Source organism: Apteryx mantelli, chromosome Z (assembly GCF_036417845.1).
Source record: "Apteryx mantelli isolate bAptMan1 chromosome Z, bAptMan1.hap1, whole genome shotgun sequence".
In the NCBI taxonomy this organism is placed as follows: Eukaryota; Metazoa; Chordata; class Aves; order Apterygiformes; family Apterygidae; genus Apteryx; species Apteryx mantelli.
Genome location: NC_090020.1, coordinates 25,556,693 through 25,579,289, shown reverse-complemented (window position 1 = coordinate 25,579,289; position 22,597 = coordinate 25,556,693). Strand labels below are relative to the sequence as shown.

Here is a 22,597-nt window from a genome sequence, read left to right as displayed (position 1 = left end):
ATGTGGGTCACTTAACACACAACTGATTTTAAATGATAAACCTGAAGTATGTGGGATAGAGTGGTAAATAACTGCTATAAGCAAGGAATATTTTGGGATAACTTTTAGATGGAATTACAAATATTTAGATGATCTGAAAATGGGAAAAATTTAAATCAGTTCATTATTAAATGATAACAAAAATTTTTGCCTAGCTAAAGAATAATCTTGTCCCTTTATTGATCATTTGTATAATAAAACTGTAGAGAGCCTTTCCATAACTCCAAGTCTGAAAAAGTTGGGTTTTGCATATTTTTCACTAAAAATGTACACATGTATTTCTAAGACTTCTATGCAGACAGATTACTGACAGGAAGAGTAACAATATCAAGCTGGGAAACCTGATTGCCCAGATTCCTGCTTGGTTCAGAATATTTACTTGGCATGACCTTCAAGCACAGGTTGTTCATCCTGAGACCTTCTCCTCCCACTCCAACCCCCCAAAAAGATGTCCAGTTGTTTTAAGCACCAGAGATTAAAATCTAGTTTACTTCTGTTAGCTTCTGTTGACCTTCATGTACCCATTACAAAACCAGAAGAAGAAAAGATTGAAGAAGCAACACATGCCATACTTCTGTACCTTTTCTATCAGTTTGAAACACAAGCAATACTCACTTGAGGCTGCTAGCAAAAACAGAGTTGAGAGTCCACTCCTCAGCAGAAAAAAAAATCCTAACTCCCACAATGAAATTCCCAAACAACTCACATTTGCTTTGTGCTTCAGAAAAAGAAACATACAAAACAAGCATTGTTTTCCACCTTTGTTGGTTGTTTCTGAAGTGTGATAATTAATAAACAATTTACAGTTCTGTAATTTCTCTCTTGTTGAAGGAACTCAAAATCATTTGTTAATAATGTTTACCCAAATTACTCATTCTGCCACTGAAGCATAGATACTTCCTCCCCTGACAGAAATTACCATCTCCTCAAAAAAATTTTTTTTTAACTTTATTGTTATTTATTTCTATTCTAGGCACAAAGGAGACTGAGTAAGAACAAGTAGAGTTAGACTGTTTGTAAAGCCCTGTTACCATGAACTCCAGCTCAATTAACTCCTCAAGTACACAGAAGAGTTAAATGGTTTAGAAAACTAATATCTATCAACTTTTCATGGAAGTCATGCTGTAGTTTAAACAATAAACACAACCCAGGAGAAGCAGCAGCCCTGGCCATAGGGTATCCATTCCCATCTTTATGCTTGCATGCCCATTCAATGAACCAAGGCAGGAAAGTGACCTGGCTTCAATTTACTTATTTATTTATTTTTATTATTAAGACTTAGGTTCATTTTAACTGACACCTCCCTCAGGGCAGTCTGTTGCACTACCAGTTATGTCAACACAAGACAGGACACAGTGCAAGGAGCCAGGGAAGGACTGAGGTGCTACGACATGCTTTTGGCAGCGGTACTGCACTGCTGGAGATTGGGGAAACGTCACATTGCGCCAAGTGATGTGGACGCTTACGAAGGGTACAATGCATATCACCACTGGGACTCTTTTGGATCACCTCTGCAACCAGCTTTAGCTTTAGTAAAAGAAACCTGCCAGCACAACACTCCTGATACCGTATTAGAGCATTAATTTAGTATTAACTCTCACCATCTTCTGTGTGAACAAGAGTAATACTGAACAAAATGGGCAAAATTCAGCTCTTTTGTCTAAATTTATATTCTAGGGCTCTGAACAGCTGGAAACTCTATAAATACTAAGCATGATCATTCACTCACTCGTTTGCTGAAGGTTTAAGCACATGATTCTTTATCATTAATGGTATTTATCCAGAGAGCTCCCTTGAGAACCAGGAAAAGAGTAAATCCTTTTAATGTGAAGTTAAATCCTTCTTAGTCCTTATAATCAAGGACTAATTATACAGAATGAGAATGGTGATCGTAATGACAACACTGAATGTATATCAAAGGGAACAGTAGAACTATGGTCTATATACCCAAATTTCTACTGCAATTTCTGTTAGACAGAAAAATAAGAAAAAAGCAGCAGTTTTTAAATTCAGGAAATATCCTGAAATACCCATTATGGTTATGACTGTACTTCAGTGGCTGATGATACAGTTCTATGTATTGAGTGTAATACTCTGAGATGAAAAGAACCCCTGCAGAAATATTCATTTCAATGTTAACAAATAGTTTTTGCTCATGGCTTATGAGGCTGCTTCCAGTTAAAATTAGATTATACATGGAACTTGCGCAATGGTTGTCTCATAACAACTCATTTATAAGTGAATACACTTGTGCCTATATAAGTCATTTTGAACTAACCAGATTTGCTATTGTATCTTTAAAGACGATCAATCAACTAATCAACTTTTTTATTTCCTGGTCTCCAGCAAAGCTGAATGGTGCAGATTTGAAAACGTTACAAAACACAAACAAGCACTATTTGGCTTAATCTTTCAGGTCCGAAATGCTGTATACTCTTGTATGGTTTGCCAATATCAGACTTAATATAAAATGGCACAGGACTGAAGAGAAGGAATGTACAAACTTTAATAGTAGCTTTAAGAGGGGGTTATGGCACTCACGTATTTGTTGCCTCTGTGACGACTGAGTCCCCAGACTTGCCAGGGCCCTGTATAGACTCCATGGCTGTAGAATAGAGAACTTTCTGCCCTCCAGGACGTTTTGCATCAGATGTGCTCTGGGAACTCTCCCCGTCTTTTTCTTTCATATTACTGTCCAGTATGTGGATTCCCAGTAGCAGACTATAATCCATGATCTTAAAGCTTTCTAATACCTATCAGTAAAGAAGAACTGGTTGTACTGAAACAGAAAAAAGACTACATACAGTATCAACTACACAGCAGCATCTTGAGAACCTAGGAAAAAACAAGCCTTAAAACCAGAAGTTTCTCTCATGAGGAAAATTAGCAAAATGGTAATTAATTTTTTTTTTTCTACTACCCCCTACAAGTTGAAGTGCTAAGAAACTAATTATCTCAATACATTTTTTACAAGTGGGGAAAAGAAGATGCATAGCTGAAATGAGACCTAGCATACTTCATAGTTAAGAAAGATCTGTCTAGTCAGCAATTCTTTTTATTTATAGAGGACCTATTAATTGCTTATTTGCTATGTACTTATGTACTGTAAAGATTTTCAAAAGTCACCTCTAAAGCATGTTCTTTACTTAGCATTTTTACCTACACTGAAAAACTACTCTCTCCTTCCACCTGTTTATAATTAAGAAAACATCCTTGGAGAATTTTCAGATGTCAAAAAGAGCATTTGTTACGACCTAATCATTAACAGCTAATGGGATTTGGATACATAACTCTTCCATCTTTCCTTAATAGGCTAAATAGGGCCCATCTAAACCGCAAAGGCAGTTTTTTGTCTAAAACGTAGCTTTTCAACCAACCTTCTCTCCTAGCTCTGCTAATCACTTGGCCTCTGACAGTAGCAGGTTCCCTTTCCTCACATGTATACTCATGGGATTCTGGTCACTTACACCATTACGAATTCTGGTGTACTTCCGTTAAAAGAAGAAATTGTTCAAGTCAATATGTAAACAGGCAAACTAAAACAAGCCGTAATCACATTTAATGATATAGCCAAAATGCTAGCAGACAGCCACTGTATTAAATATCTTGCATGACAGCAGCACTAAGTGGAGGGAGAAAAATTAGTAACAACCAAGAATAATATGTCGGGCGATGCACCCTCCTTTACCTCATGCAGCTCAGCAGTGACATGTTTTGGCACACACTGCCCTACTGACAATGGTGTAATTCTTGGCACTGAATCAAGAAGTACTACATCTTTTTACCTGAACAAGAACAAAAACCAATTCTGCAGGGACAACAAATAAAGAGCAGTAACTTCGGGTATGCCAGGTTGATGAAGACAATCCAAGCATATTTTACATGAAACACCAAGCTTACTTGTGAACTCTAATGCACATTTTGCAAATCCAAAATGAGATTTGTTGGCAATTACCAGGAAAGGGTCTAATGGTTTGTGAATTTGTATTAGGAGGAAAAGAAAGTCCCCTAGGGGGGCTTAACATCCCTCCTCAACAGAGGATTTTAACTACTGTCTATGTCCAAGAATATAAGCAAAGAGGTAGGAAAGATCTAGTCTACTTCATCTGCACTCCTTATGTACTCATTGTAGTAAGTAGAAGCCAAATGTACAATACAGCCGAATTGTTTTCAAGCTGTTGCCTTTTCCTGCACATGTTTTCCTGAATTTCCTGAATTCACTTTTGGCATTTATCTTCCATGAGGAACATGGCGGATTACTCTTAGTACCCCTTTTAGTACGGAAACCTTGATGAATGAAAGATAGCCTTACACACTGTAAACTAGGTGCAGAAAGACATAGAATCATCCTGATTTCCAGAGATTAAAAAAAAAAAAAAAAAAAGACAGAGACTAGAAGAAACTAAGTTTGATCTTGCTCAGAATAATCCTACAGAGACAAGCTAGTTACAAATGGACCTGGAAAACAGCTGCTATATATGTTTATCAGTACCCCATTGCATCCTTTGATAATGGGACTTATACAGGGTTTCAGGACACAACCAAAAAACATATTCTAGATTACCACATGACAAGATAATGCAATATTATTACTCATTGTGTGGGAACGCTCCTGCCTAATAACTTCCCGTTTTATGATGATCACGATTTGCAAAAATAGCACAGCTAACAGATATAAAGGTACAGACACACTGGGTCACAAATACATTCTCTAGAATTCTCCTATTTGCTGAATAAATACAACCAACTTTTATTCAAAATTTCTGAAAAAAATGACACAGCTGTTAAAATACGTAACAACTGGATGTGCGCAACCACATATTGAAAGTAGATGCTGGGTACACTGAAAAGATGTAATACAGTTCATCCTCTTAAAAATACTTACTTCAGTAGTACAGTCAATAACTTGTTTATGCAAAGCCAGATTTCACCTGCTGATCAGGCTTGGAAAAAGCACTACCACTTTTATTTTACAATTATAAAATAATAGCTTGGCCTCTGACAGTTTTGTACTCAGCCTACTCTTTATCCCCTTTTGAATTGGATATATTATGATTTTATGTGCTAATTACATAACCTACATTCAGGATTGGATGTAGCCTCTTGGAAGGCTCTTGGATATAATGTGCTGGTTCTTGCACAGGGACCTCCTCTGTGTCAAAATTCAGCTTTCTGGCTACATCAATTCACCACTGTCACTTAAACGCACACTACTTAGACTAAACAGTGGACTAAAAATTTCTTTGCCTATTTATGACTTTGTTCTGAGATCACTGAAAAGCATCATAAAAAACAAGTAGCTATTTTGTTATTCCGGTGCATTATGAAGTTGAAACACCCACACCTCCAATGGATTAATTACAGCACATATTCCTACAAGCAGCACGCAGCATATAACCGCCCACCTCATCCCCCAGACATCCTATTCTTGGTCCTGTTCAGAGGCAGGATTGTCTATTCTGCAACGTACTTTGAGGATACTCTAACATGATTTGGCCCTCACCCCACCTGCTGACTGCTTTGATATACATTTCTGATTTCCTCCCTTTAATAATTTGATAATCAAAACAGCCACTCCTAATGCAAATACATATCTTTTGGCAGATCTAAGCTATATTACAAGCCCTTGTTCATTTCTAAGGAAAAAGCTGGTAAGGAAATAATTAACTAGAAAAAACAGAAAAAGAACCTCAAAACATCAGTGTTGAGCAAAAACTTATTTTGTGAAAATTCTTCAGTCTGTACAAAGACAGAACTTTCACTTCAGTCGATGGGATTTCCAGCTGAAGAAAATTGAAGAGTTCTCACCTTTATATCGCTATTAACAGTTAAAAATGCCAAATTATGATATTTTTGAATGTGTAAATTAATTTTTACAAATCTGTGTGCAAAATGTTATCTGGTTCCCCAAAGAAAGTTACATGATGCAGCACATCAAGCTATGTACATGTAGAGAAAACACACAAAGGTCTAAGCCTTTTCTTTTGTCAAGGGTTTCTTGCAATCAGTTCTGCTGATTTTAGATGGAACTGCTTTTGGGGAGCAGCAGCAACTTTGTTATAAAGGTAGCAAAATGAGATCCTAATCTTATGAAGGGAAAACCCTCAATAAGGGTACTATATGGTACTATAATGGCATTCATTCATAGCAAAATAAGGCAGCCTTGCAAAACACCTAATGTCAGCCCTGTGGGCTTGCTAGATGTTGACATTACTCCCAGAAATGCATACCTTGTGTAGTTAAAGTGAGAGAAATTCAATCTTTATTCATGTAACTACTCCAAAATGCACCTTGCTAGCATGACGACACTGGAAGTTTTCAGCAAGAATATTTTTGTTCGTTAGTAGACTGCATGATTAAGCGCAGTATTTAACATTAACAGACAAATGAATGTTCAGTTCATTAACTCTGCATTAAATTGCTCTTCTTATTAGTATTTGCATATGTAATTTTTTCCTAGCAATACATATTTTGTGAACACAGTGTTATCACACAGTCAGCATGTACTACCTACAGGGCTCGCTTTAGCTGCCCTGACAATTTCCAGGTGCAAAGCCTCTCTTACTCCCTTCTTGTCTTTGACTCTACTTTGCTCTCACACCATACAAAAAAACAATAAAATGGCATCACAAAATATGTTGTTTTGAACATGGAAACTCCTTTGATCAGATTTTCTCTTTTCTTGGAGCTAGTCAGATGTTAAAGTATCCTGTGAATCATCTTAGACATGGTTACACTGAACTACCTCAGCCAGTGACTAATAGAACAAAAGAAGTATTTCTGCCATGGGACTTCATCTTTATTTTAGATGCAGCACAAGCTGTGTACTGTCTGCAAGTGAAATCTACATTCACGTTGCTAACCATGAAAAGCAACGAGTCAGCAGGTCATTTTCATAATGTAATCAAGGAATGCATTACTCAACAAAAGCTAATTTCACAAGTTTATGAAATACAAAAACTTAACAGGATAGCCGTGCAAGAAGACATTTCCTCTAAAAACATTTTAGGAAGGGGACATAGCAACTAACAGAAGCAAAACAAGATGAATTTTACAGTGAATCAATAATCAAGCTCCAAAATAAGGAAATTTATAAGAACACAAACTAAAACAGTATATCACAAAATAAGCACTTCTTAAAATACAAGCCTGATTTAGCAAATAAACATCATATGACTGATGATGGATCTTGATTTAGAAACAGTCTACCCCAAGAAAATAAATCCCCAGCCCCCCGCAAAACATGCAGGCTGTCATTTCTGATTTCAACAGAATTCTGGCAACTTACTGTTAACTAATGCTCCAAAAAATTACAGTCTGGCTTCTGATTTTCGAAGTAGAAGTAAAGAGAAATTTTGGATTTCAGTGGATGCTGCATGAGTTGTAACATATAGAGACACAAGAGTTCTGCAGTGTAGATCCATATCCACTCTCCTCAAACTAGCTTTTCTGCAGAGACCCTTCACCTAAAACCAGTACCTCTGTCACCTCCACGCCATGCCATCTATTAGGTCTGCCCAATGCTGCAGTTCAGCACTCCTTCAAGTTGTGCCCACACCACTGTTTGTAAGGATATTCTGTAAAACGAATCACTGAATGATCCGAGTTAAAGAATAACCTACATAATGTGGAAAAAAGAAACAAAAAACATTATTAAGGGTTTTGAAAAATCCTGTGGATAAGTTTGACCATACCAGGTCTCTATGCCCATTGGTTCAGTACAACACAGAAGTGTATTCACACCACAAAGCTTCAGATTTTTGCAGCAACTGGTTAAAACCAAAGTGATGAAAATAATACCTGGACCTGAAACTTCTCTGAGAAGTGACCTTCTTTGTCCTCAACTCTGAATTTCCTTGTTCTTATAGACTCAAGTCAGGCCATCAATACCACACTTAAAATATAATTTCCTTAGAGAAGTCCACAGTGTTCTTTGCTAATGTAATAAAGGAAAAATGCAGAATGTAACAAGGAAATCAATTCTTGCTAGTAAAAATAGTATGAAATGATTGCCCTGTTCTTCAAAGACACATGACCACAACTGGATTAACTGTCATTGCTTCTGTAAGAGATATTTTAAAATATAGACGTCAACAGATTAATTGTTCTGTTGTTAATTTGCAATGAAAAATATTAACCATGCACTTGTGTTTAGAATATTTCTCAAAACTTGCATAAAATTCTTACAAATATAGAGAGCACACCTAACAAAATGCTCCTTTTTGCTTTGCTAGTTCCAACAGTAGGATCATTTCCAAGCATTGCTACTGAATGTTAGAAAAGGAAAAAACAAAACTGAAACCATAATAGTGTTGCATCAAACTAAATAAAAATTATGCTGATGGAGCATATCTTTGAAATAAATTGGCTCAATTTCCACTGAAATTATTAGAAGGGAAATCCCATAATTCAAAAATAGAACTCAGTTGTTTGGTTTCCAATCCTAACAAAAAATCTTAGCAGTAATGCACTTTGTCCCTCAAGTCTAGAAAAGTCTTAGGCAACGAGGAAGAAGAAAAAATTACTTGAACCCCTGCTCTGAACATCAAGCAAAAATGGTATTCACAAACTTTAATCCTCCTGATATTGTTGAGACATAGCTAAATGATGCCTCATAAGAGTGTTGCAAGGCATCTAATTATTATCCTACTTTTAAGAATCAAAGATACAACGACAAATTAAATGTTCTGCCACATAAGAAATCAAACTGAGTCAATCTTCACACGTCAGGAAAGGCTTGGGTTTCCTCACCTGCAGTAAGACATGTCTTAAGGAAAGGGATGAAGAAGGAAAGACTAAAGACAATTTGAATTCACTTCTTAGACATCACCATATTCACAGAGAGAAAAAGAAACTTATTTCCCCTGCTGCCACACCTATGAATTGGGATGAGACATCCTCAGTGAGAAACCATAAAACATGCAACATCTCCCAGAAATGCTTTGCCTGTTCCTATGTCATTAGCACTGCTATTGGCAATTTGGAAAAAAAAAAAAAAATCAAAACCAAAAAAACCCTCTTCCTATTGAAACACAATATCTAATTACTTAACACAAGACAAAATTACTTATTTTTAACAGCGGACTATTCATGCAAAAACAGTATTTGCTAAATGTAATTTTAAATGTGACAGGTAGCCTTCTTAACAGGATCAAGGTCACTAAGTTAACCGAGAAGTAAAAGTTTTGAGTTGCTGGTCAACTATTAAGTATGCTTCATTAAGAAAAAATGTTATCCTTAAGTAACAAATGAAGACCACTAGCACTCTTATTATAAACTCCGGTTTACTTCTGATCTAAGTAGAAGTAGGGAAAAAATTGTAACTTCGGTTTTTAGACTACCATGTGTTTGCAATGTCTCTGTAGAATTCTATTCCAAATCTCAGAATAAATGGATATTGTTCACTTTGCATCATTCCCCCCCCCCCCCATTGCAGGTATTTATATACTTCAAAAAGTGTTACACGGGAGACAGGACAAATACCAGGAGCTGAGCACTGACCGACAAAAAAGCTAGCTCAGTGTGTTCAGGCCAACACCTTGCTAAGCAGACATGAACAGCAAAGTAAAGAGCGAGAGGAGCAAGACGTGGGAGTCTTTTACATTTTCCCGGTTGCTAGAGTCCACTGCAGGGCGAGTGTGTAGAGCCACGTGCATCCCTCCTCTCGGCCCTTTCCGTTTGTTTCTCTCTTGGATTCAGCAGCAGATGGGAAGGGAGAAACAGAACAAGGCTATTTTCAACAAAATACCCAAACCTCCTGCATGTGACTAGCTAACATTCAAGAATATGCTGTATCTGTTTGAGTGTGTGAAAAAAGGATTTACAAACACAAGGTCCTGTGATTAACTCTATTATCCCAGAATTCAAATTTCTTTGTTAAAGCTATATTAACACTCTTTGTTAAGTAAATTGATGAGAGACAGTTTGTAAGGCCTGAAGGTCTTGCACTTGAAAAGATTATCTCTCTGTATAGTCACAACACTGTCAGATCTAAAATGGATTTCCTTTTTTCCTTTTGATGAACAGTTAGTGTTTTTACCTCTTCTGCACTTAAAAGGACTACAGGGAAGATATTAAGGGTGCTTTCATAATTAAAGCACTGGGCTATATTCTGATGAGATGTTCTGATATAGCCTTCCTATAGTAATGTTTGGCAAGTCCTTCCCTAAGACTCTACCTTTGCTTACCAAGGTACTCTCCAAGACAACCTTTGTTACGTGTGTGTTTGGACTACCAACTCCCTGTCCCAGAGACCAGACTGGTGCCTGCCCCTATGGCTTATGCCCAGAACAGAGGTAACTTGCATTTACAGCATTGCTTAGGAGCTCCAGTAAAGATCAAGTAAGTAATAACGGATGCCTAGCTTTCCTTGGCTTCCATATCACCTATAAGAATAAAATACTACTATTAATTCACTTTTAGCCTTTCTCATATAAAAATTGAGTTGCGCTAATGTTATTTGTACCTAATACATCAATTACTCTCATAGCCTGCCCTTTAACCCTGTGTCAGTATTCTTCCACACATAAATAATTTCTGCAAGATTAACTGTTCATAAAAAACACACCAGCAGGTAAGCTTGACTTTGAATTCAATTTCTCCACCTTTAAAAAAAATAAAAATTCCCAAATGCACTTTAAACTGTCTTCAATGCCTTTAATGACTTTGTGTTTACTCAGCATGTGCTTAAGTGATACAAAGCTTTTAAAATCTTGGTCTCCTAGACAAAAAAAACCAGTTTGTTAATATTCATAGAAGTGTAATTTTTTTTTTGAAATCGGAAAATCTGCTCTGTTCTTTAATAATTTGTAACTGTATACGATCACAGTAGTTAACAGCATGATTATTAACAATGAAATTTAGATGTTTAAATCAGAGTTATTGAAACTGCACCTTCCAATGCTCTCAGCATTTACCATTATATGCAATAAAACCACAATGGCTTTACAAATTAGAGCATCCTGAAGTGAGAAAGGCTTCAGAACAAAGATTTGTAGGAACTACATTCAGATGAAAATTTTCATATTAGTACTATTTACTTGTCTTTTCCCTCAAGCAACTACGATAGCGCACACTGGGAGCAAAAGGATACCTGTGACACGTTTCAGTGATATTTTGGAATTTGAAAGCCAGTTCAGTTTTCAGTTGTGTGCACCAAAATGGAGGACTCAGAGCAGCTACTGAAGGGACCACCCTGCAACAGACAACCACGAGCCCCTCAGCTCCATCCACCTAACTATAGGCGATTAATTCCCCACTGGAGCTGCAGGGAGAGGACGGTATACGAGAATGGATGCTCCAGGAGGGCCCACCGCGGCTGGAGCTGCGCTACCAGGCAGGAGCCAGGCAACCTTTCCCCGAGAAAGGGAAAGGGGTGACACTGGACAAAAAGGATAGGGAAGAAACAGTTTTTAACTGTAAAGGAATTAGTTTTTCTATTCTGAAATAATATCCTTGTTCTTTTACATTTTAGCTATAGAGTACTTCGGACATACCAAGTGATCTCAACATAAGGAATGGAAATAGCATGATTATAAGGGACTTAGGCACCACTAGTACATAGAGGGGTTGGAATATGGTACTGAATGGCATGAAATAGTTGAGCATGAAATACTGATGAAACTGAAATATTGTGCCAGACAAGCACTGAGCAGAGCACAATGGTCACAATCTGCAGCACATTTTCCTTATTTTTAGCTCAGTAACACATAACTTTTAAATGCTACACTTTTAACTTCATTCTTTTTGAGATTTTTCAGAAATTATGTTAGAAAATAATTTTTAAAATAAAAACTATTTTCTTTAGAATATAAACTACAATGAAGTTTGCTTCAGTTTACTCCAAAAGCAAAAAGCAAAAAAAAAGACAAGTCTTTTATTTGCGAATATACTGAAGAACTCTCTTGTAGGGAAAACAGTTTCTACACAATCCCAACAAGAGTCCTGCTGGCTACATATACTGCTTCAGGTTTACATTGCTGAGGAGTCAGCACTCTTTCCTCCCTTTTGACTATTTAAGCTGTAATGAAAATATGATGCTTGACCTCATCCTTAATACCGCTTGGCTCTGCAGTCATTTCTCAGTGTGGACATATGTTGACATTAGCAACCATGAAATAATGGAGGTCAGGATCCTGAGGGGAGAGAGGGAGGCAGGAGAGTAGCAGAGCTCAGACCACAGACTGTAGGAGAGCAGATTTCGGCTTATCAGGGACCCAGTAGATGGGATCCCATGAGAGACAGCTTCAGAGAGCAGAGGAGCTCAGGAAAGCCGGTAGCCTTTAAGGAGAGCTTCTCAAGCACAAAAACAGTCCATCTCAATACTCAGCAAATTCAGGAGATGCATCAGGAGGTCAGCTTGATGAAGCAGGCAAGTCACGGCACAGCCCTAATGCAAAAAGGCAGCAGACAGGAGGGGGAAGGAAGGACAGGCTACAAAGGAGGAAATTAGAAACACTGCCTGGACATGTCGGCGTGGTACCCGGAAAGGCAAAACTCAGCTGGAGCTGAGACTTGCAAAGGATGTCAAGGGCAGCAAGACCACCTTCCATGGCTACATTAGCAGTAAAAGACTGAACAAGGAAAATGTGAGCCCACTGCTGGATGGGGCAGGTGATTTAGTAGCAGTGGTCACAGATGAAGCTGAGGTCCTCACTGCCTTCTCTGCTATCACCAGCAAGGTCTGCCACACCTCTGCGCTTAGCCTACCCAGCTCTTATTATTAAAATGCAGCTCTCATTCTCAGATAAGCATTTGGTTGACAAAACTGAGGTTTCTGTCTACAACAAGTACAACAAAAAGTTGTAGATATTTTATAACCTTTCTGCACTAATGTATACATTACTGAAAGAGAGGTGCTGCACTTATTTCAAGAGATTAGGCCAAGGTTTCATGAAGCGTGGGTATGTCCACATGGGAACAGACACAGAAGAACAGTCAGTGGTTTCCTAGAATCTGTTTACATAAAAAAACAAAAACAAAAACAAAACAGGAAAAAAAAAGCATTGCTTACTGATCCTGACTGTAAAAATTATAAATGAAAATATAACCCAAATTTAAGTGATGCAGCTCAGAATGACTTTGTCCCAAAATATTGGCAGGATTAATAATTTCTTCTCTTTAATGAATTTTTAGTTCCAGCATGTACAGTAACTTTCTCACTTCAAAGCATAACGAAAAGGACAGATAAATTTTAAAACTAAAGTCTAAGTTAAGCCAGTTATTACTCATGTCAAGCAGTGATCCGAACAGCACATGGCCAGAAAAAAGCAGTAGCAAAACTTGTGTCCTTTTCCTATAAGGGCAGGACACTGATCTTGTCAGCATTTGTAAACTTGTGAAAGACATACTCAGACCCAATCTGATTTTTTTGAACACATTCAAACACGTGAAAGATAACAGTGTCTGCTACCTTTGTTCTACTATTGAGGATAAGGCTTACTCAAATAGAAGATAAATGGTAGTTTTACATTTTACATATACTTTAAAAAAATTATAAGCTGAAAATTTAAAGGTAATTTTCTTCTTTTCCTTTAACAACAGTAAAATTTAGCTGTGCCTCTAAGAACCCCAGACTAACTTTAGAGTTGTTAATTTAAGATTAAACAGTAAAAACATTGAAAAAGCACTCAAATAACATATGCCAAGGGCTTACCCAAGCTTTCAAACAAAGAACCAGCAAGAATCCCTTTAATGCATAACAATTAAATGATTGACTCTTGTGCTGTCTGCTTTTCAGCCCGGCTCCCTCTTTTTGATTCTGTTTACCATTTTCTGTACAATGGATCCCTCCGAGCTTTGCCTGGGCCAGCAACCTTTGAGAAGCGGCGGGGAGGCACAGAAGGGCACTCGGACCCCCAGATGCGACGGGCTGATGCCCGCTGCTTATCACACGCGGCCGGAGCTCAGGAAACGCTGCTGCGAGAGACGAGGCGGCAGAGAGAACAATGCCGGGCGTCAGATGAGCCTCCCGCGCCGCATACGCAGCTGAACGTTAGATCACTCGGCTTCGTGAACCGAGCGCCAGGCGTTGCGGACTTCTGTGCCAATTAAACAAAAAGTACCATTCATGCGCAATATAACAAGGCTTTCCATCTTGCGCCACAGGTGGCGGCGGACAACGCACTCTGATGTCCAGGATGCCCCTTTATGTGATGAGCTCACCCTACCCGTTCTGCTGTTTTATTATCAAACCCTTAGGATTCCCTCAGACAAATCCAGTCTTTTCTTTCTGCACCCTCTGCGGATCTTGTGAACCTCTCAGAGACCTGGATAATTCTCCTTTTTTCCCTTCTTTATATTCTCTTACTTCTGTTACAGGGAAGAAGAAAAAAATCTATTTCACAGTTCTGCCTGCCTGCAATGAGGCACTGATTTCATCCAAGGTCCTCTCAAAGAACAATGGCAGCCATTCTCTCTTCCCTTGAAAAGTTTATGCGCAAATCAAGTACTTTATCTTTCAGATTAGGAAGAAATGACTTTACTTCAGAACTAAACTTGTGCCTGCTGCCACAGGACCCCCTCCCATACAGCTTGCCAGCTCCTGTTAATTTACGAAGAGTTGGACTTACCAAAGCAATACTAAGCCTGCAGATGTACAGACACTTTATCATGCATAACAACAGTACAACAGGCCTGTTTGCTATGCTTCAGAAAAATTTGATGAAAGTCTTCAAAATTAAGAGAAAACAAGAATAAAAAACACCCCTGTACTAAACTACTTACCTAGGTGAATCTTTATTTCCACAAATGGAACTGAGATCTCAACAGCTTAACTAAAGTACACTTCACCAGTGCTTTGACATCTGTAGTTTTTCCAAATTAAATTGCATGAAAAGGATTCAGAGGTTAAGCAATATACAGAGCCATGTCCTGCTCCCTGTTTTGCTGAAGTAAATCTAGAACAAGTGTGAATACAAAAGTCTAAACAGCCATTAAATTTTACTCACTCGACAATCCCGCTGTAGTGTTTTCATTAGTGCGCTGTGAGTTTCAGAGTCAAAATACAACGCTTCATGCATGTCTTGCAAGAAATCCAAGTCTTTGAATGTAGGGTTGGACTTCTCCCTCTCTTTTCTTGATGCCCTCCGTTTGTATGTGGAGCCTTTCAAGTCATACGTGAAATGCATTCTCAAGACTCGTGGCAAAACATTGTTCATTACAACAATTCTAATATTAATGCCTCCTGACTGAACGCAGTACAGCCCATAAAATTTGGGTAGGAGAGTCCTTGGATTCTGGTTCAGATTCTAGAACAAAACAGATATTATTAAATATGCTTATTTTAAATAAACTTTCATGCTTAAGAAAATGATTTGTAGGCCAAAGGGAATTAACAGCAAGAATACAGCTCATGTTCTCCTATTCTACATAGCTTCTTTGACCAATTGCTTTTCTTTGGGGATCTGTATTCCAGAAAGCTGGCACAACCATAGGGAAGAGACTATACTGAAGAGAAACTGAGGAAGTGAAAAAACTGCCATGGAGCAAACCAAGCGTGAAGCTCAGAGGGTCACAAAACTCAGGCTGTCTTTCCAGCATGAAGGGTAAATACAGGTCCAGCAGGAAAAGCAATAGGTTGCTGCTACCATCATATATTGCTTTTAGGCATGGAGTGTCATTCTACATGTACTTTAAGCTCCTGCCATGATCATACTCCTCGCCATGCATAGTTCTGACAAATGCTATTGAATATCTGGTTCTTGTACACCAAAGGTTTGCACTGTCTTTTTGTGGGGGACTTATATAGGCCAACAGCAGAGCAGTAACTGCATCTTTACCAGGTTTCTCTTTTCTGTGTCCCATGAAAGAGCAGACTGGACCAAGTCTAGAAACTTCCTGAAGAATTAGTTTGCTTATTTTGATTCAAACACCCTTCTCATTTCACCTGCTGGAAGCAGCTTAGGTCAAATGTAATTCTCATTACCTTGGCTCGGCTTCTGAAAAACAGACCCCCTGTCTCCATGAGGCTTTTCACTACAAGGGTTAGTGCCAAATGACCAGGTTGTCTCCGCACGAGTCTGAGGTCATAACAGAATCACACTGACCATCAGAATGGAAAGGTGTGAAATATTCCAAATTCCACAACAGGCAAAAAAAAAGAAATAACTAGGACAGGATAGAGAGGTGACAGCAAAAATCCTCCTTTTGAACACAGCCATTCTGTTTTTGTCACAGAAAAGCAAGAAGTGGAAAACTTATTTTAAGTCTTACATGATTACTAAGTCACAACATACAACTATGGAAGAAAGTACTTTCATAAGAAACAGAGTGATTATACTTTACATTTTGTAAACCTTTGCATATAGTAACAATGAGAATAACGTTGAAGGCAAATTGGCCTTATGTTTACTTGGAATAACAGTCAACTCAAACCTACTCTGAGCTGATTATCACAATAACAAAGAACAATAAAAAACAGTACCTGCCCCTGTTATTCTTTTTGATGCTGTCAGTGCATGAAATTTTTTAAAACAAGCATTGAATCCAAGTTACATTAGTGTAATACTGGCAATACTCCTCATTTTTAATACAAGCAACTTTTCTAATGTTTACTTAAGAGAGCACAGCAGGAAATCAGGCCTAACAGGTCTAATACTCCAAAGTCCTGTATACCACATAGACAAGTCTCTGTTCAAATGGCTTTTGTTATGTGGCTTTTGTTAAAAAAGAAAATTTAGTTCTATTTACTTTGGATCAATGGTCTTTCCCCCCCTTTCTGATGACTGACACACATTAAAGCAATACAACCAACTCAGCATTAGTCCTCAAAAAGCTCTACTTAAAAATAACTTTTGAACAAGTCAAAAGGATAAAAGTATTTTTAATATATCTTTGATTTAATACATGAGAAATGGAGATTAGAAGTAGTCCAGAAACAAAGTGAAACTGACCGGTCTAGTTTCTTTGTCCACTCTGAGTGAAATGCAAAAGGATAGACAAACACAAAATGGAGAAAAAAGTTGAATTAGAAATTTGAATTTTTTTATTACTAACTTATTAGAAATAAAGATTGGTATCAAGTCAGAAGATGATATTCAGCTTCATCTTGAATGCTAAAAGAATAACGGTTATCTAAAATTTTATGCTTGATCTATATTCATTTTGATGGATGTGGGGGTACAAAGTTGCACAAATGGTAAAAACTGTCAAAAATATTATGAAAAATATGGATGAAGTCACTGAAAGACTAGAATACAACAAGTGAAGCCAAATGTTCAAAAGTGAAATGTGAAACAGGAAAAATACAGGTTATAATTTATGAAGCTGAAAAAAAAACTTCAGTTACTTACCATATAATAACCTGGTAACAGCTTCTGAAGAAACTCAGCCTCTTTGTGTTGAACTGTTTTGATGATGAATTCGTCATCACTAGTTACAAAAAAGAGGGACCCACTGGCACCTGGATTGGATAATTCAATTAAAGGCTCACTGCAGATTGAATACTGGAAGAGAGAGAAAAAGGGGAATTCACGGCCAATGCAAATGTTATTGGAATCAGAGGTTTAACACAAAGAATTGCAGGTGGAGGTGGGCACAAATTTCACAGCCGTTTATGAAACAAGTACTGGAGGAACATGTTAGACAAATGAACTGGGAGTACAGATTTCTAACTATACACAAGCGTACAAGTCCTCTTCTGTGCAATTGGGATTGAAACCTTTACAGTAATAACCTTGGTATAATTCTAAAGTAGTTTTCTAATAACTTGTTGGCTTAAAACAGAAAAACAAGTATCAGTAAATAGAAAAAAATGGGTTTTGGAAGACCATTATTTTACATGCTTAGACAGGTTCCCTCTTCCACAGGCAGGCAACAATATCTACCATCATGTTTAGGAGGAAAAAGATAACAGTTAGTACTCTTTACTGGTAGGACACACTGGTCTCATACACTTATGTACACTTATACACATTTATTAAGCCTTCATTAATTCACACTTCGTGCTCCATTCAAACTAAACAGAGGAGATACATTAAATCCAACAACATGGAAAAGTGTTTCTATTAAACTCAAGAGCTTGATTAAAACATACTAATATAAAACTCCTGTTCACAACCTCTTTTCCTCTGTTTAATATTAACATCTTTTCCACAATTGCAAATCTAGTGTACAGTCCCACACACTGAAAACTGAGTCTTTGAAAGAAACAAAACTACACAAGACCTGACCTATGAATAGCATAAGGACCAGGGAATTATTCTTAGCAGAGCAGTATGTCTTCTGGTGTTCTTGCAACAGAAGGAATAACTGTTTCAGCAACAAATATCTGGATTATTGGGTCAGTGCCTGAGACTGAATTGAGCAATTCCACAAGAAAAATGCTTTTATTTGCTGAAAGTGGCTTTTATTAACTTTAACTGGAGTCTCGCCAGTGATTTCAGAAGGTGGTGATAGCAAAGAAAATTGATATAAGAAAACAGAATGAATATGTTCATTTCTGTAAAATAAAGCCTACCACAAAGTGCTGCTAAACAGCAGCCTGCTTAATTTTGGCTGGAGATTTTTTAAAAAACAAAACAGAAAAGTAAAAAAAATAAAAAATCCAAATCCCAAACAATTAATTACTTTATGATCAAGAACTTTCTGTGCAAAATGCTAGCACTCTGTAAGGTCTTCAGTGACTATGTAATTCTATAAGATGTTCAAATGCATTTACTTTTGTCATCCTGATCAATCCTACAGTGTACTACTGCTCAGCCTTCTTGGAAAAGGTGAGGCTGTACGTGGGCTCAGTCATCGCAAACAGGGTAAAACTGCGCTTGCTTGCTGCAATTTTTCCTCCCTTTCCTTTCCTTTCCTTCCCTTCCCTTTCTCTTCAGTCTGGATAGCTGGATAATCAGTTGGCATATTGTTACACAGAAGGGCATTGTTCTGGATATTGAACTATAATTATGACCACTGCATGACAGACAGTGGCAGATCCAGATTCTATATAAACAAGAGGGACTATTCAGCCAGACTCCCTTCATGTGATATTGGAAGCATAATTTTAATTAGGTATTTTGGTCATAACCAATAGGAAAAGAAGGTTCCAAACTAAAACTAGTTTTACTTTTTGATCACCAGATCCCTCTGGTCACATCTCCCTCTGGACCACAAGTGGCCAGTTGTGACCTGCTCTGCTTATAACATGATGCCCATTTAGAGTCAGAAACAACAGAAATAGGTTCTTAACTTCCTTGCAGATTAAGTATAACCCTAACGAAGGAACGTATCAATTACAACAACAACAAAAAACCCCACTGAAATTCCAACTTTATTTCACAAAGCTACCTATCCATTGAAGGAAATCCACTTTCGTATATACAGGAAAAGTTGTTGAGCTCAGTCTTAAAGTTGCTCAACTCTTAACTCTGGAAAGAGTACTGCACCCAGCCTCCCTTTAACCTAGGGGAAGAGGAAGCTGCTGCAACCGGGGAAGAAGTGTCCCAGACACGTTGCTCCAGACACTCTGTCCCCACAATAATTTAGAGAAAGCTCCATTCTATTGTCTCACCAATAATGAAAAATACTTCCTGCAGTTTCTCAACAGCTGCCCTAAATGCGTGCCAAGTTGGAAATAAAAAGTACGCCCCTAGATTCATTCAGCTTTTGTCCACCGAAACATATACTTGCTCCACTTTTAGCTCTTCTGACAGAGCAGCTCCCTTTCATTGGAAAGGCATTGCTATGCTAGTGGGTTTAGCTGGGGAGAGGGGAAGAAGAATCTGCAACAAGTTACCTTTACTGGGAATTTTTGTCAGGGATTAGTCATCTTGTATTTGAGCTGAATGACACCAATCTCTAACAATAGCAAACAAAGTCTGTATATAATCTTTTTTTTACACTGCTGCAAATGCGTCTTACGATGGAAGAGAAGTTGCATGTCTCAATTGCTTTACTTTAGGAAGTACGCATTTTTCAGCGGCTGACAACATATCCCAAATTCTATCTCTCTCCACAGGTCCATAAAAGGAAATACAAAAAACAACATATTACATAAGGACACCTTTACAAAACACCAACCCAAGAGCATTTCATTGCAACTAACATCTATAATTCAAAGGAACCATTTGTTTCGAAATAAAAATTTTGCCCTGAGTGCTAGTAATACAATATCCATACATAGTAACCACAGAATAGAAGTTAGACATCAATGTTCAACAAAGGCAAAACCAGCTAAGTTTTGTTTTTAGGCTCATTGTCCAAGAAGGAAAGAAGTTTATAATGCACTCAAAAAAACCAGAAGTCAATTAAGTTATATTTCAGTTTAAATCTGTTTTTACTTCATACTCATACAAATTCTTCAGTCTTTGAAGAAGCTCAGTTATCATTAATAACACAGAAATATCTAAAAACACATTGAAGGAAGTTATCAATAAGCTTTTGAAGCACCAAATAGCTAAATTGTACTGGGACTCTGATTTGTGGGGTGGACTGGCATGAGATGAACCAGTCATCCAGAAAACAATCCAGCTCTTAACTTCCACGCTTCCTTCCAAAAGCAGAACTACAGGAGACGTAAAATGGTGGATCCTTTTCTCTGGCAGTGCACAAAGCGGTTCCACCAAGTAAAGCCTACTCTTGTGCCAAGGGCAAATTCATCACCTTTCTCTCAAGTAAGCACTTGTATGTTGAGAAGAACCAATACTTGAGTAAGGAGAACAAACAAGATAATTTGTAAAATGCTTCTTTCCTAGGTCCCCCAACTCTTCTCAAGACTGCAGGGGGGAATGTTTGCAGGCAAATCTCTTTTTAATGGAGGGAGTAAATAAAGCAAATAACAAAAAAGCACTCTGTTAGAACTGAATCAGTAAAATTCACACAGGTACTTAAAACTAGTTATAACTTCTGTAGAAACAATGGCCTGAATAAGCAGTAACACTCAAGTTCCTCTAGTCAATTTATATGCCACATTTTTACAGGAATCATCTCAAAGCTGAAGAATTACAAATTTTTGTCAAATGCTAAAAATATTCACTAGTTATAAACCTCTCCACATAAAATTTACTATCTCCTCGAGCATCATTAAAGCATCTTCCTCTGTTGCTATGAAACTATTATTTCCATTACAATTATTTGTAACTCAAAGGAAAAATGCAAGTTCTTACCAAGTAATCATCAGGCTTGATACCAAAAAGTTCTCTGAAATAGCGGAAGGCAAGAGGTGCATACGTCTTAAATCTGAAGTCAGGGTAATGATGAGCAGGGGTGAGACTGCTCCCTTCACTGAAAACAAAAATAAATCAAACCCAGTTATTACTGAGCAATTTTCAGCAGCTGCCTTCTTGCAGTTAGTTTACTTTAAAGATGTCTAACTCAACCACCAGCCCCTTGAGACAAGGGTCAGAAATTCAGACAAACCTTGGCATCACCATTAATCAATGTAACAGAAATGGCTGTGGGAGACAGAACACTTCCAGCAAGTTCCCTTCTCCCTCCTTTAAGGAAAGGATAAAATATATGACTGTTTTCACCACTCATATCCACTTGCATAAAGGTTATGTTTAAACTAATGCTACAACTATTGACATCCCTTGAACGTAAGCCAGTCCAATAGCTTACCGACATGGAAAGGGTCACTCCCCTATTTCATGTGAGCTCCTGCAAAGAGTTAGGAAGTTAATCCAGCAAAATACAGTTTTACACTAGTTTGGTGACTTGAATGGGTTTGCAGGGGAGTCTGTCAGATACTGGAGGTAGTTCTGCCCCCCTTGTTGTGCTGAGTGACCAGAGCAGGGGAAAGTAATCAGGACCACATTTTTTTTTTTAGCACCAGCAAGCTTCGACTGGCTTCGCCTTTCCTACGAAACTGCACCCTGAGCATTATTCTCCTTAGCAGGCTAATTACACTTACGGTATCTCGCTCCTCGTTGTGAGTACAGGCCAGAATTGGAAAGTCGCTTTGGCTTTGCTGACCCTAACTGTAGATTTCTGCTTGTTTGCCTGTCACATCACATGTTTTACTCCACCACAGTTCAAACCAGCACTAGCTTACATGCTCAGCTGGTTAAATAGAAACACAGGTTATAGACTTTGCTGGGAATTTGGAAAAGCGAGAGCAGGTATGCTCAAGAAACAGACTGAAACTGGGTGACCAGTCTAGAAGACAGCCCATCTTAAAGGAGGAGACTAGAAGAATGTAGCCTGTTTAGTTCTTCTCCTTATTTTATATTTATCCTCTTTCGCTGTGTTTCTAGGCTGCAGTTGTAAAACAAGTGTTGAAATGACTGCCAAAGGAAAATGCTGGTAGGAAAATGCTGGCAGAAGAACAAATACATAAAAACTGCCTGTGGATATATTTATGCTGGAAATTAAAAGAAGGCCTCTAAGCATAGAAATAAAGTTCTAGGCTCTGATTTCAACGCAAGCAAGAACAGCAGAAAGACTAAGTTTGCCCAGTCTGTGAATGCAGTGATAGAGTTGAGTATAAAATGCAGAGGACTGGACACAGTGGCCAAAGGCAGCTCTTCCAATACTACCTTACCCTATTTAAATTCTTCAGTCATTCAATATGTACTTCTATGCTTGGCAGTGGGAACATCCACAGAATATAAAAAAGAAAAAAAGCTAGAAA

General features: G+C 37.9%; 1 protein-coding gene across 4 annotated transcripts in view; it reads right to left on the bottom strand.

Moving 5' to 3' along the window:
• PIP5K1B (phosphatidylinositol-4-phosphate 5-kinase type 1 beta) overlaps positions 1–22,597 on the bottom strand; it is a 98,543-nt gene that overhangs the window by 27,886 nt on the left and 48,060 nt on the right. For all 4 annotated transcript variants that reach the window (XM_067315352.1, XM_067315350.1, XM_067315353.1 and 1 more), the window contains 4 exons: positions 21,132–21,249; positions 17,331–17,483; positions 14,988–15,287; positions 2,581–2,792 (listed from right to left, as the gene is read on the bottom strand). In XM_067315352.1, the coding sequence (XP_067171453.1) occupies positions 2,581–2,792; positions 14,988–15,287; positions 17,331–17,483; positions 21,132–21,249 (783 nt within the window). The remainder of the gene's footprint in view (positions 1–2,580; positions 2,793–14,987; positions 15,288–17,330; positions 17,484–21,131; positions 21,250–22,597) is intronic.